At 46.8% G+C, this 10,981-nt stretch overlaps 1 protein-coding gene across 1 annotated transcript in view; it reads right to left on the minus strand.

Moving 5' to 3' along the window:
• SH2D4B (SH2 domain containing 4B) overlaps positions 1-1,258 on the minus strand; it is a 129,929-nt gene extending 128,671 nt beyond the window's left edge. Inside the window, exon 1 of the mRNA XM_056850106.1 lies at positions 1,109-1,258. Coding sequence (XP_056706084.1) covers positions 1,109-1,258 — 150 coding nt within the window. The remainder of the gene's footprint in view (positions 1-1,108) is intronic.
• Between the last annotated feature and the right edge of the window lie 9,723 nt (positions 1,259-10,981).

Below are 10,981 nucleotides of genomic sequence, written 5' to 3' on the forward strand. Positions count from 1 at the left end.
GCCACAGAGAAAACCCAGCCGCCCCACAGGTCGTAGAACAGGACGCCCCCATCTATGCACGAAACTACGGAAGGGGCCCAACCTGGATCCCGGCCACCGTGCAAGACGCAACCGGCCCGGTATCCTACCGGGTTGCCACCCCCGAGGGTCAAGTCCTCCAGCGACACATTGATCAGCTGCGCCGCCGACCGGCTGACGCACACGACAGCACCGCTATCGTGGAAGCTCCAGAGTTCCCGAAGCGAGCCGCGCCAGGGGAGAGCAAGCCGAGCGAGGAGCGCCTGTCTGCCGGCACGCAAGAAGAAATATCAGAAGCCGCTTCAAGCTAACCCGAACCGACCGCTGACACAGACATGGCCCCAGCACCCACTACGCCAGTCCCGGCACCGCGTAGGTCACAGCAGATACGAACACGACCCAGCCACCTGAAAGACTTTGTGTGCTCGTGAGTGTTCAGACTTAGGGGGGAGGGGTGTAATGTATGTGGGTAACTAAGATCATAGCAAGCAAAGCCTTGGAGCTTGAGTCCTGAGCAAAGGCTCCTAAGCCCTGCTCGCACGATTGGCCAAGCCATCGCATCCCATTGGCCCTAAGCCGGGTCATGCCATTGGTGACCTGGGGGTTGTTTTCCCCCTATCACAGATCAGGGGGGGAGTGGCCTCCAGGGGCCAGGGGAGCATTTAAGCAGGGCCTGGTTGTACAGTTCTCAGTTCAGTTCTGTTCATTGCTGAAATCAATAAAGCTGTGTTGTTGTTGGAACTCCGTCTCGACCTCGTGTGTCCTTCCCACACGGACTTAACACCTAATATAATGGCCATGCCAATGAGAAGGGAGAGAATAGCTATGCATCATGACCAGCATTCATTTTGATTAGTAACCATGGATACCCCCTCCTCCATGAACGCGTCCACTCTCCTCCTCAAGCCTTCCAAGTTGGCAGCCATCACCACATCCTGGGGCAGGGAGATCCACAATTTAGACTAATGACAAAGGCTAATGACAAAGCAGGCATACAGCTTTGCACAAGAAAATTCACATAGACTAGCAGTGATAAGAAAAGCAGCCAAATCTTACTCAGCTTGAGCCTGGCAGTCCTCTTCAGCCTGGCCTCTTCTTCATGAAGCTTTTCCTCCCTCTCCCTCCATCGTCGGACCTGCTCTTCCCTCATCTTGTAGAAGAGAATGTGCTTCTGCTCATCATTCAGCTCGGCTAGCAGCTCCGGATCAATGTACAGGTCCCTCAGAATTTGCTGCAACATAGCAAAACTGTAAAAGAAGCCCCACGCTCAGACACCCACGTCGTGGGGGGGGAACCTCCCAACAACAAACACGTCCTGTCCAAAACACCTTCAGCATGCCTCAAAACAAGCTGAATGAAGGAGCCCGTCCTTCTTGTGAGAGGCAGGGATCTCTTGCATCCTCCGATCACTATCCCTTCACGGCCACAAAAATAATCACATCACCTATCGACAGGTGTTCAGTGAGGAAAGGTGGAAGAGGAGAGGAGCCAGACGAAAAGCACACAAAAGAAGGACAGGCCTCTGCAGTGACGTTAATGGCAAACTGGCCCCCCAACTAGAGAAGGACAACTCTTAAAATCTGCTTTTTCAAAGAACCTGGAGACAGCTCGATATTTTGAAATAGAACTGATCTGATAAGGGCCCTCTGTTCCCGTCTTCTGGGTTCCCCCAGTCTCTCTGCAGCGCCTTTCCCACAGTGTCGTCCCGATGTAGCGTTGGGGCGTGTGTCTTTTCTGGGTTTATTTTTAAACCCGTGATGTCATGGTTAAAAGAAACAACTACACTGGTGATATCCATGTCACTCCAGCGCCGAGCCGATCGCCAACGATAAGAGGTTACACACGTTTACACATCAGCTCCGCTTGCTCTCAACCAGAGAGCACTCCGGTGCCCGACTCCTGCAGAGGTCATGTTTAGTTACTGCCAATGGACATGGTGATTCAGCATCAACTGGTTCGAAAGGATTTCCAAACTGGCAAATGAATGATTTTTAAAAGGGACTGGGAGGAGAGCCAAAAGGTGCTGCATGGAACCTCTTCAGAAGAAGAAGTGTAGGTTTTTATATGCCGACTTTCTCTACCACTTAAGGAAGAATCAAACCAGCTTACAATCACCTTCCCCTCCCCACAACAGACACCCTGGGAGGTAGGTGGGGCTGAGAGAGTGTGACTAGCCCAAGGTCACCCAGCTGGCTTCATGTGGAGGAGTGGGGAAAGCTTATTAATATTCAGGTATCCAATTAATATTAACTAAATAAACATCTGTCCTTAGACGTTTGAGCACACCACACTCACCCTCCTCCCTTTGATGCAGTTTCCATTCTCCAACCGAGGAAAAGGGGTGCGATAGTTCTTTTTAGAAAACTGTGACCTTTTGCAATTTACTGGCATTTTCTGGATTTCGGCAAAATGCAATTTTTCGTTCGTTTGGGTTTCCATTAAAGTTAACCTCCACATAACTGCAAAGACTGTACGCGGGCTCCATTGTAGCAGCTGACTTACAGCAACCCCAACAAAGGGCTTTCAAGGCAAGTGAGAACCAGGGGTGGTTTGCTAGGGCCTTCCCCTGCATAGCAACTAGGGTGGCCTGGTACCTCTTCGCCACTGGCAGGAGGTTTTTGGGGCAGAGCCTGAGGAGGGCGGGGTTTGGGGAGAGGAGGGACTCCAATGCCATAGAGTCCAATTGCCACAGCAGCCATTTTCTCCAGGGGAACTGATCTCTATCGGCTGGAAAGCAGTTGTAATAGCAGGAGATCTCCAGCTACAACCTGGAGTTTGGTAACCCGAACAGCAACCCAGGACTTCCAGCGTGGTGTAGGGCTTAAGAGTGAAGGACTCTAATCTGGAGAACCGGGTTTGATTCCCCACATGAGCGGTGGACTCTAATGTGGTGAAACGGGTTGGTTTCCCCACTCCTACACATGAAGCCTGCTGGGTGACCTTGGGCTAGTCTCTCAGCCCCACCTATAGGGTTGCCAACTTCCACGTGGTGGCTGGCGATCTCCTGCTGTTACAAGTGATCTCCAGGCAATGGAGATCAGTTCCCCTGGAGAAAATTTTAGAAGGTGGACTATGGCATTATACCCCTTTGAAGTCCCACCCCTCCCCAAATCCCACTCTCCTCAAGCTCCACCCCCAAAATCTCCAGGTATTTCACAACCCACAGCTGGCAACCCTACCCACCTACCTCACAAGGTGTATATGGAGAGAGGAAGGGAAGGTAATTGTAAGCCAGTTTAAGAAAAGGCAGAGAAAATCAGGGAATAAAAGCCAACTCTTCTTCTTTGGTGGTCTCCCATCCAGATGCCAGCCCTGCTTAGCTTCCGAGATCTGACGAGATCAAGCCATACCATGCCACCTTCCCTCCCACGAACTGCAAAGATTACACATGAATATATGCAACTGCATTTTGTAGATATGCGCTTCGAGTGATGGGTAGGATTGCCAGCTCTGGGTTGGGAATTACCTGGAGATTTGGGAAGTGGAGCCTGAGGAGGGTGGGGTTTAGGGAGGGGAGGAACTTCCATGCCATAGAATCCATTGGCCAAAGCAGCCATTTTCTCCAGGTGAACTGATCTCTATCACCTGGAGAACTGTTGTAATAGCAGGAGATCTCCAGCTAGTACCTGGAGGTTGGCAACCCTAGCAATGGTGCTGGGAGCTTCCCCCAATGCAAAAGTCTCTTCCAGTGATGGAGGAGCTCTTGTGTCAAGGGAAGACTCCCGCATCCGTAGAACCACCATTTCTTCACACAACGCAGAGTTAAACTGTGGAACTCCCTGCCCCAGGATGTGGTAATTGCCGCCAACTTGGAAGGCTTTAAGAGGGGAGTGGGCATATTCATGGAGGAGAGGGCTATCCGTGGCTGCTAATAAAAATGGATACTAGTCATGATGCATCCCTATTCTCTCCAGGATCAGAGGAGCGTGCCTATTATATTAGGTGCTGTGGTGCACAGGCAGGATAATGCTGCTGCAGTCGTCTTGCTTGTGGGCTTCCTGGAGGCACCTGGTTGGCCACTGTGTGAACAGACTGCTGGACTTGATGGGCCTGGGTCTGATCCAGCACGGCTTTTCTTAGATTGTTATGCTCACTAGCAGAACGGATTTATGGAATCCAACCAATAACATCCACTCCCCAAGGTTCAGGAAGTGCAAGAACAGACCTTAAAAGCACATACGTACAGACTCAATTAAAGTGCAATTTGAAAAAAATACCTAAACTCATAACAAGGATTAAAACTCCCAGCTGAATGCAAGCCACAACCGAATACTCACACAGGGCTGGTGTCAGTAGAGTTGCCAGGTCCCTCTTTGCAACTGACAGGAGGTTTTTGGGGCAGAGCCTGAGGAGGACGGGGTTTGGAGAGGGGAGGGATTTCAATGCCATAGAGTCCAATTGCCAAAGCAGCCATTTTCTCCAGAGAAACTGATCTCTGTCGGCTGGAGATCGGTATTAATAGCGGGAGATCTCCAGCTACTACCTGGAGCTTCTGCAACGGAGTCTCTAGTACAAAAGTAGCAAAAAAATCTTATTGGTGCTTATACATGTAGCATCAACAATACAAGAGTGAAAGATACATATAAGAACAATCAAAGTTATATACAGTATGTACAATCTAAGTAAGGCGCAGTCTCAATGCACCAATTGCCATGTTCTTTCAAGTAAATGTTGTATTTTCTTCAAAAAGTCCAATAGTAGGTACTATCCCAAAAGCACACTTTTTGGGAAAAGGAGGGGGACGGCCGTTTCAAATCTTTTCTTCAGCCCCAAACAGTAAACATATCCAAATTGTACCCAATAGTAAAATCTTCCACTCTGTTCTCAGTTCCCCAAGGGATACTCTAAAGTGAAGCCGAGTATATATGAGAGGGGGGCCCTGATGGTAGGCAGAAGAGAGGAGGGGGACTCGGGCACTCTCTGTTCAGGGCTCCCCAAAATCTGGAACTGGCCTTGAGTATCCAGACATTGTTATTACAGCAATACAACAATCCATAGTTATTACACAGTTATTACAGCAATCCATAGTTATTACAGCAGTCTAGTATCTCCGTATAACATCGCTCCTTATTGGGATAAATTGGGCGCCGAGGTTAGAGTTAGAAACATTTCAGCATGTTACTGTGGTTTACAATGTTTTAGAACTGTATTGTAATGTTTTACTCGTTTATATTTGTAAGCAAATGTTGATGTATTATGTTGGTAGCTGCCCTGAGTCCGGCCTGGGTATAAATAAAAGATTGTTGCTGCTGTTACTCTGTAAAAGACAACAATACCATCTCAGTAGCTAAGCATTGTATCTACTACTTTTCTTGCTTGGAAGTTCAACAGTGCTAAAATCAGACCAAAGGTCCATCCACTCCTGCGTCCTGTTTTCAAAACCAGCTGGAAGGATGCTTCTGAGCCGGAGTCTCTGGAACATCACGATCACCTGGGACTCGAAAGGTTATGTGACCGGGACATCATTAGCTTAGTGATGTCTGTCTTTTATCAGATCTGACACTGGATCTTGGCGGAGTGGTTAGAGTGTCAGACTACGACGGGGGAGACCCAGGTTCGAATTCCCACTCAGCCATAAAGCTGACCTTAGACCACTCCCTTGGCCTAACCCACCCCGCAGGTAAGACTAAGATGGCAAATGCTACCCTGAGCTCCTTGGAGGAAGAGTAGAATTAAAATGTAATAAAGGACCGGTCAACTCATAGCTGCATCCTTGGTCAACATAAATTTATATTTACTTATTAAACTATTTATATCCCTCCCAACATCCACACAGGCTGAATGCGGCTTGTAAAGGTCTTCCCCAGCAGGCAACAAAAAGCTATCACCATAAACAATCCCAATCAATCGCCAACGAATTAAAAAACCTCCTTAGTACCAGTGCAATGGTATTAGCTCCCCCTGTGCAATGAACACATGAAGCTGCCTGATACAGAATCAGACCCTTGGTCCATCAAAGTCAGTATTGTCTACTCAGACCGGCAGAGGCTCTCCAGGGTCTCAGGCAGGGGTCTTTCACATCACCTACTTGCCTAGTTCCTTTAACTGGAGATGCCGGGGATTGAACCTAGGACCTTCTGCATGCCAAGCAGATACTTTACTACTGAACTATGGCCTTTCCCCGGATGGAGATAAAGAATCTCATGAAGAAGGTTCCCAATCAACACTACCACCATGACAGAGCAGGGAAGCACAACTTTTCCATTTTGAGCATATACGATCCAATCTGCCTCTCTGAGGGGAGATAATAATCACAGGCTCATCTGAATAAATACAACAATGGTCATTTATGCACGGGAGTTTTACCCTGCCTCTGGACATGCTGTTTTGTAATTGGCCATAAGTGAAACTAAGCATGCGTGTCCCACACTTTGCCTTATGCACTCGGGCTGAACTCAGGAGAGAAAGAAGAATCAGGTTAACAGAGGAACGTGCTCTAGCCTCTGATTTGCTTGCTCCAGCAGCAGTTGACTCTGTATCTGTTCAATTACAGGCATACTCTGAGATATTGTGGGTTCGGTTCCAGACCATCGCAAAAAAGCAAATATTGCAGTAAAGCAAGTCACATGAATTTTTCAGTTTCCCAGTGCATATGAAAGTTATGTTTACACTATACTGTAGTCTATTCAGAATGCAATATCATTATGTCTAAAAAAATGTACATACCTTAATTTTAAAATACTTTATTGCTAAAAATGTGACACGAAGCGAGCACATGCTGTTGGGAAAATAGTGCCACGATAGAGTTGCTTGATGCAGGGTTGCCATAAACCTTCCATTTGTAAAAAAAAATGCAATATCTGTGATGCACAATAAAGTGAAGTGCAATAAAATGAGGTACACCTGTGTTGTGCAGGGATATGTTCCCATGTCTTAAACTCTTGATAGTTAAATGCTAAAACACACACACCTTACCCTGTACCTTTATGAAGTGAGAAAGCAGAAGGTAAGATCTGGACTGTCGTTCCATGCACACTCACCTGCCATTGATTCCAGTGGGATTTTCATCGATTTCTGTGAAATTTATTGTGAATGAAGTGTGCAGAGCAACCCAGCCCTTAAGACTCTTACTCAGACGTCAATCCTCTCCGTTGAAATGGGACTAACTTCCAAATCAGTGTGCGCAGAAATACAGAATCTGAATGTGTCTGCACAAACCGTTAAGAAACTGACCACAAAACTCAAGATCATCTCTCTGTAAAAGTAGCAGCTGAACTCCCTCCCCCGCCCAAAAAAAAAGAGCTGTTACAGATTTTCTATCAAGAGCAAACTCTACTGGTACGTCACACCCCATGTGTGTGGAACCCAGATATGCTTTTTATTGGTATACCGAAACAACGAAATACTGAAAATCAGTATATGTATGGAAGATCAAGTAATAAGAATAATACTCTTTCTTCATGGTATTTTTGATGGATTAATACCAGTGTACAAGAGCCCTGTGGCACAGAGTGGTAAGCTGCAGTACTGTAGTCAAAAGCTCTGCTCACTACCTGAGTTCAATCCCGACAGAAGTCGGGTTCAGGTAGCCGGCTCAAGGTTGACTCAGTCTTCCACCCTTCCAAGGTCAGTAAAATGAGTACCCAGCTCGCTGGGGGTAAAGTGTAGACGATTGGGGAAGGCAATGACCCCATAAACACAGTCTGCCTAGTAAACTCTGGGATGTGACGTCACCCCAGGGGTCAGTAATGACCCAGTGCTTGCACAGGGGACTACCTTTACCTAATACCAGTGTAGTGAAAAGTGCCATCAGGTCATAGCTGATTTATGGCCATGGGATGTTCCGAGGTGGTTTGCCATTGCCTGCCCCTGCGTGGCCTGAGAGAGTTCGGAGAGAACTGTGACTGGCCCAAGGTCGCCCAGCCGGCTTCATGTGAAGGAGTGGGAAATCAAACCCGGCTCTCAGGTTAGGGTCCCCTGCTCTTAACTACTATGCCATTCACACACTCTCAGCCTCCAAGGAAAACCAGGGGCATGACATGAAGGCCGGCGATGGTGAACCACCTCCAAATGTCTCTTGCCTTGAACACCCTATGGAGTCACCAGGAGTCGGCTGTGACTTGACGGCACTTTTTCACTACACTGGTACTAATCCATCAAAAATACCATGCTTTCTATCACCATCAAGTTACTGAATCTTCCCACCCCCAAAAAAGTTGAAATTGAACTGTGTAAAAAAAAAAATCACAACCCAGTTACATTTATTATTTTTTTAGACAAACCAAAGCCTCTCCATTCTCCACAGTTTACATAGACAAAGAAACCTGAAATATTAGAGCAATTATCCAGCCTCCCTCTACTAGTCATGCTAACACCATCGAGCTCCTCTTGACTGAAATTATTTCCCAGTTTTGAAAATATAAAGATGGCTTTGTTTTCTCGTGTTGCTTTGAACTTTACAGGCCGTGCTGGGGAAGGGATTGGCAAACATTGCCCTTTTATCATTTTAATGAGAGAGGCTATTTTTGTACTCTTGATCTGAATCAGGACCCCACATGGATGCTGTTTCGAAAACAAAGATCACTCGGGAGCATGCAATACTGGAAACTCCTTAGACTCTTTTAAATGTCAGTGGGAATGTCGTCAGCTTGTTTGCTTAAGTATGGATGTTCATTGAATGTGATTACTGGTATCAGTAAAGGGCAACGTTCTCCTAAGTAATGCTGCTGGACAAGAACATTTTTGGGCAACAGATTTCTGAATATATACAAAAGGATTTCAAAGGGACATTAGAAAGAGAGACTGCTGAATTACAACTAATAATGAAGCTCAAGACTATGCATTCTCCTGGATTGAATAGAGATCTGGGATTCCTGTCTCGTTACCAATGCTAATTTCTCCATGCCTACTACCTTTCTGTATATCACATCTAATCCAATCACGCCTGCTGCTAATGTCATTTACTTGCTTTTGACATCATTGCCATTGAGTGTCTAATTCACTCTTCTTTACTTAAGGATAAAGGGACTCACGTCCTAGCTGTATCTGAAGAAGTGAGTCATGGCTCACGAAAGCTCACTCCCTGCCAGAAATTTTGTTAGTCTTTAAGGGGTGACTGGACTCTTGCTCTTTTCTACATATAATCAAACAGTGTATGCCATCAGCAAAATCATATCTCTGGAGCCCAATTTAGGGTGCAGGATAGATGTAAATTCTCCAGGAAGAAAGACAGTTTCGACAGGCTCTCCATTGCCCTCAGGATAGCCACCTTATGGTTGTCAAGGACTGTGGGAGAATGGCCCTGCTGACCCACAAACGCCGCTCAGTTCAGCCTTCCAAAGGGTCTAGGCACCAGCGGCTGCCCCAAGTCTCTGCCCGGCAATGGTCCACCCACCTAGCCCTCAGAGGGGTTTCCTCTCTCACACTTCTCCTTCGGTACACTGCCACCAGCTGGTCATTTTAGGAATTACCCACCCAGGGGGCCAGCAGCTCTCTAGGCTTCCCCATTGTGATGCTGTTTAAGGCTCCGTCTAGTGCCTGCATTTCCTGCTATCCAGCAACTGGTTACCATAGGGGCATCTTACCATACTTACCATCCTTACACTTAAGAATCTTTTCTAGCTCCTTCATGGCTACCCTTCCCAATCTCAATCTCCATCTGATTTCTTGGTTGCAGTCTCCCTTTTGGTTGAGGATGGAGCCAAGGAATAGAAAGTCTTGGACAATTTCAATTTCCTCATTGTCCACCTCAAAGTTGAGTAATTCCCCAGCAGTCATTACTTCTGTCTTCTTGATGTTCAGCTGTAGACCTGCATTGGCACTTTCTGCTATAGCTTTCGCCAGTAGTCGTTTCAAGTCTTCACCAGTGATTGTGTGTGTAAAGTGCCATCAAGTCACAGCTGACTTATAGCGACCCCATAGGATTCTCAAGGCAAGAGACGTTGGGAGGTGGTTTGCCATTGCCTGCCTCCACGTGGGCGGAGAGAGTTCTGAGAGAACTGTGACTGGTCCAACATTACCCAGTAGGCTTCATGTGGAGGAGTGGGGAATCAAACCTGGGTCTCCAGATTAAAGTCCTCCACTCTTAACCACTACTCCTTGCTAGTGATTAGGTTCATTTATGCATGGAAGTTTTACCTGAGATTCGTTGCTCGCTGGACCCGCACTTTCCTGTTGGGAGTCTATGCACCAGCACTCACCAAGCTCAAATCAGGAAGTATTTGAATCCCCGCCCCTTGAAATGCTGCTTCGTCATTGGCTGTAGTGAGAGAAAAGTTCCTCCCCCCCCCCAAAAAAAACCCAATTGCTGCATTAAAAAGCATTTTCAGAACATAAAACAAAAAAAGGAGCAATCTGAAAAGAAGTGGGGGGAGAAATCCAAGCCTCGGTTTTAAAAAGCCTTTTGTCTGCTCAGAAAGATCTCCCAGGAAGCAGGAAGTATTTGAATCCTTGCCTCTGGATATGCTGCTTTGTAATTGGCTGTGAACAAAACCAAGTTTGTGTGTCCCTCATTTTTCTTTATGCATGGGATTTCATGTGAGTTGAGCTCAGGGGAGAGGGAAGAATTGGGTTAACAGAGGGATGGCAAGTCCTGGGATTTGTGAGGGCTGGCTGCGAAGTCATCTCTAATGCAGGGGAAACTCATGCATAACTCCAAGGAACAACTGAGACAGGCCATGGGCAAATGTGAGTGAAAGTACCCATGCATAAATGACCTAGGAGTGTCAAATTACGATGTGGGAGACCTAGTTTCACATCCTCACACTGCGATCAATGCTTGCTTGGTGATCCTGGCCAGTCACTTAGAGGAACCGACATCACCTGGTAGTTAGGATGGAATGGGGAAGGATGCATGAAGTTCTTTGGAGGAAAGGCAGGATAAAAATGTACAATAAAGTTAGAGTGGGCAGAGCCAAAGACTTGCACAGGGCCAGAAGGCATAGAAATGATGAGATTCATATATTGATTTGAAATAACCAGTCTGCTCTTTGACTGTAGGCCTCCAGTTATATTTTCTGGGTAT

This window comes from Euleptes europaea, chromosome 5 (genome assembly GCF_029931775.1).
Source record: "Euleptes europaea isolate rEulEur1 chromosome 5, rEulEur1.hap1, whole genome shotgun sequence".
Taxonomy (NCBI): Eukaryota; Metazoa; Chordata; class Lepidosauria; order Squamata; family Sphaerodactylidae; genus Euleptes; species Euleptes europaea.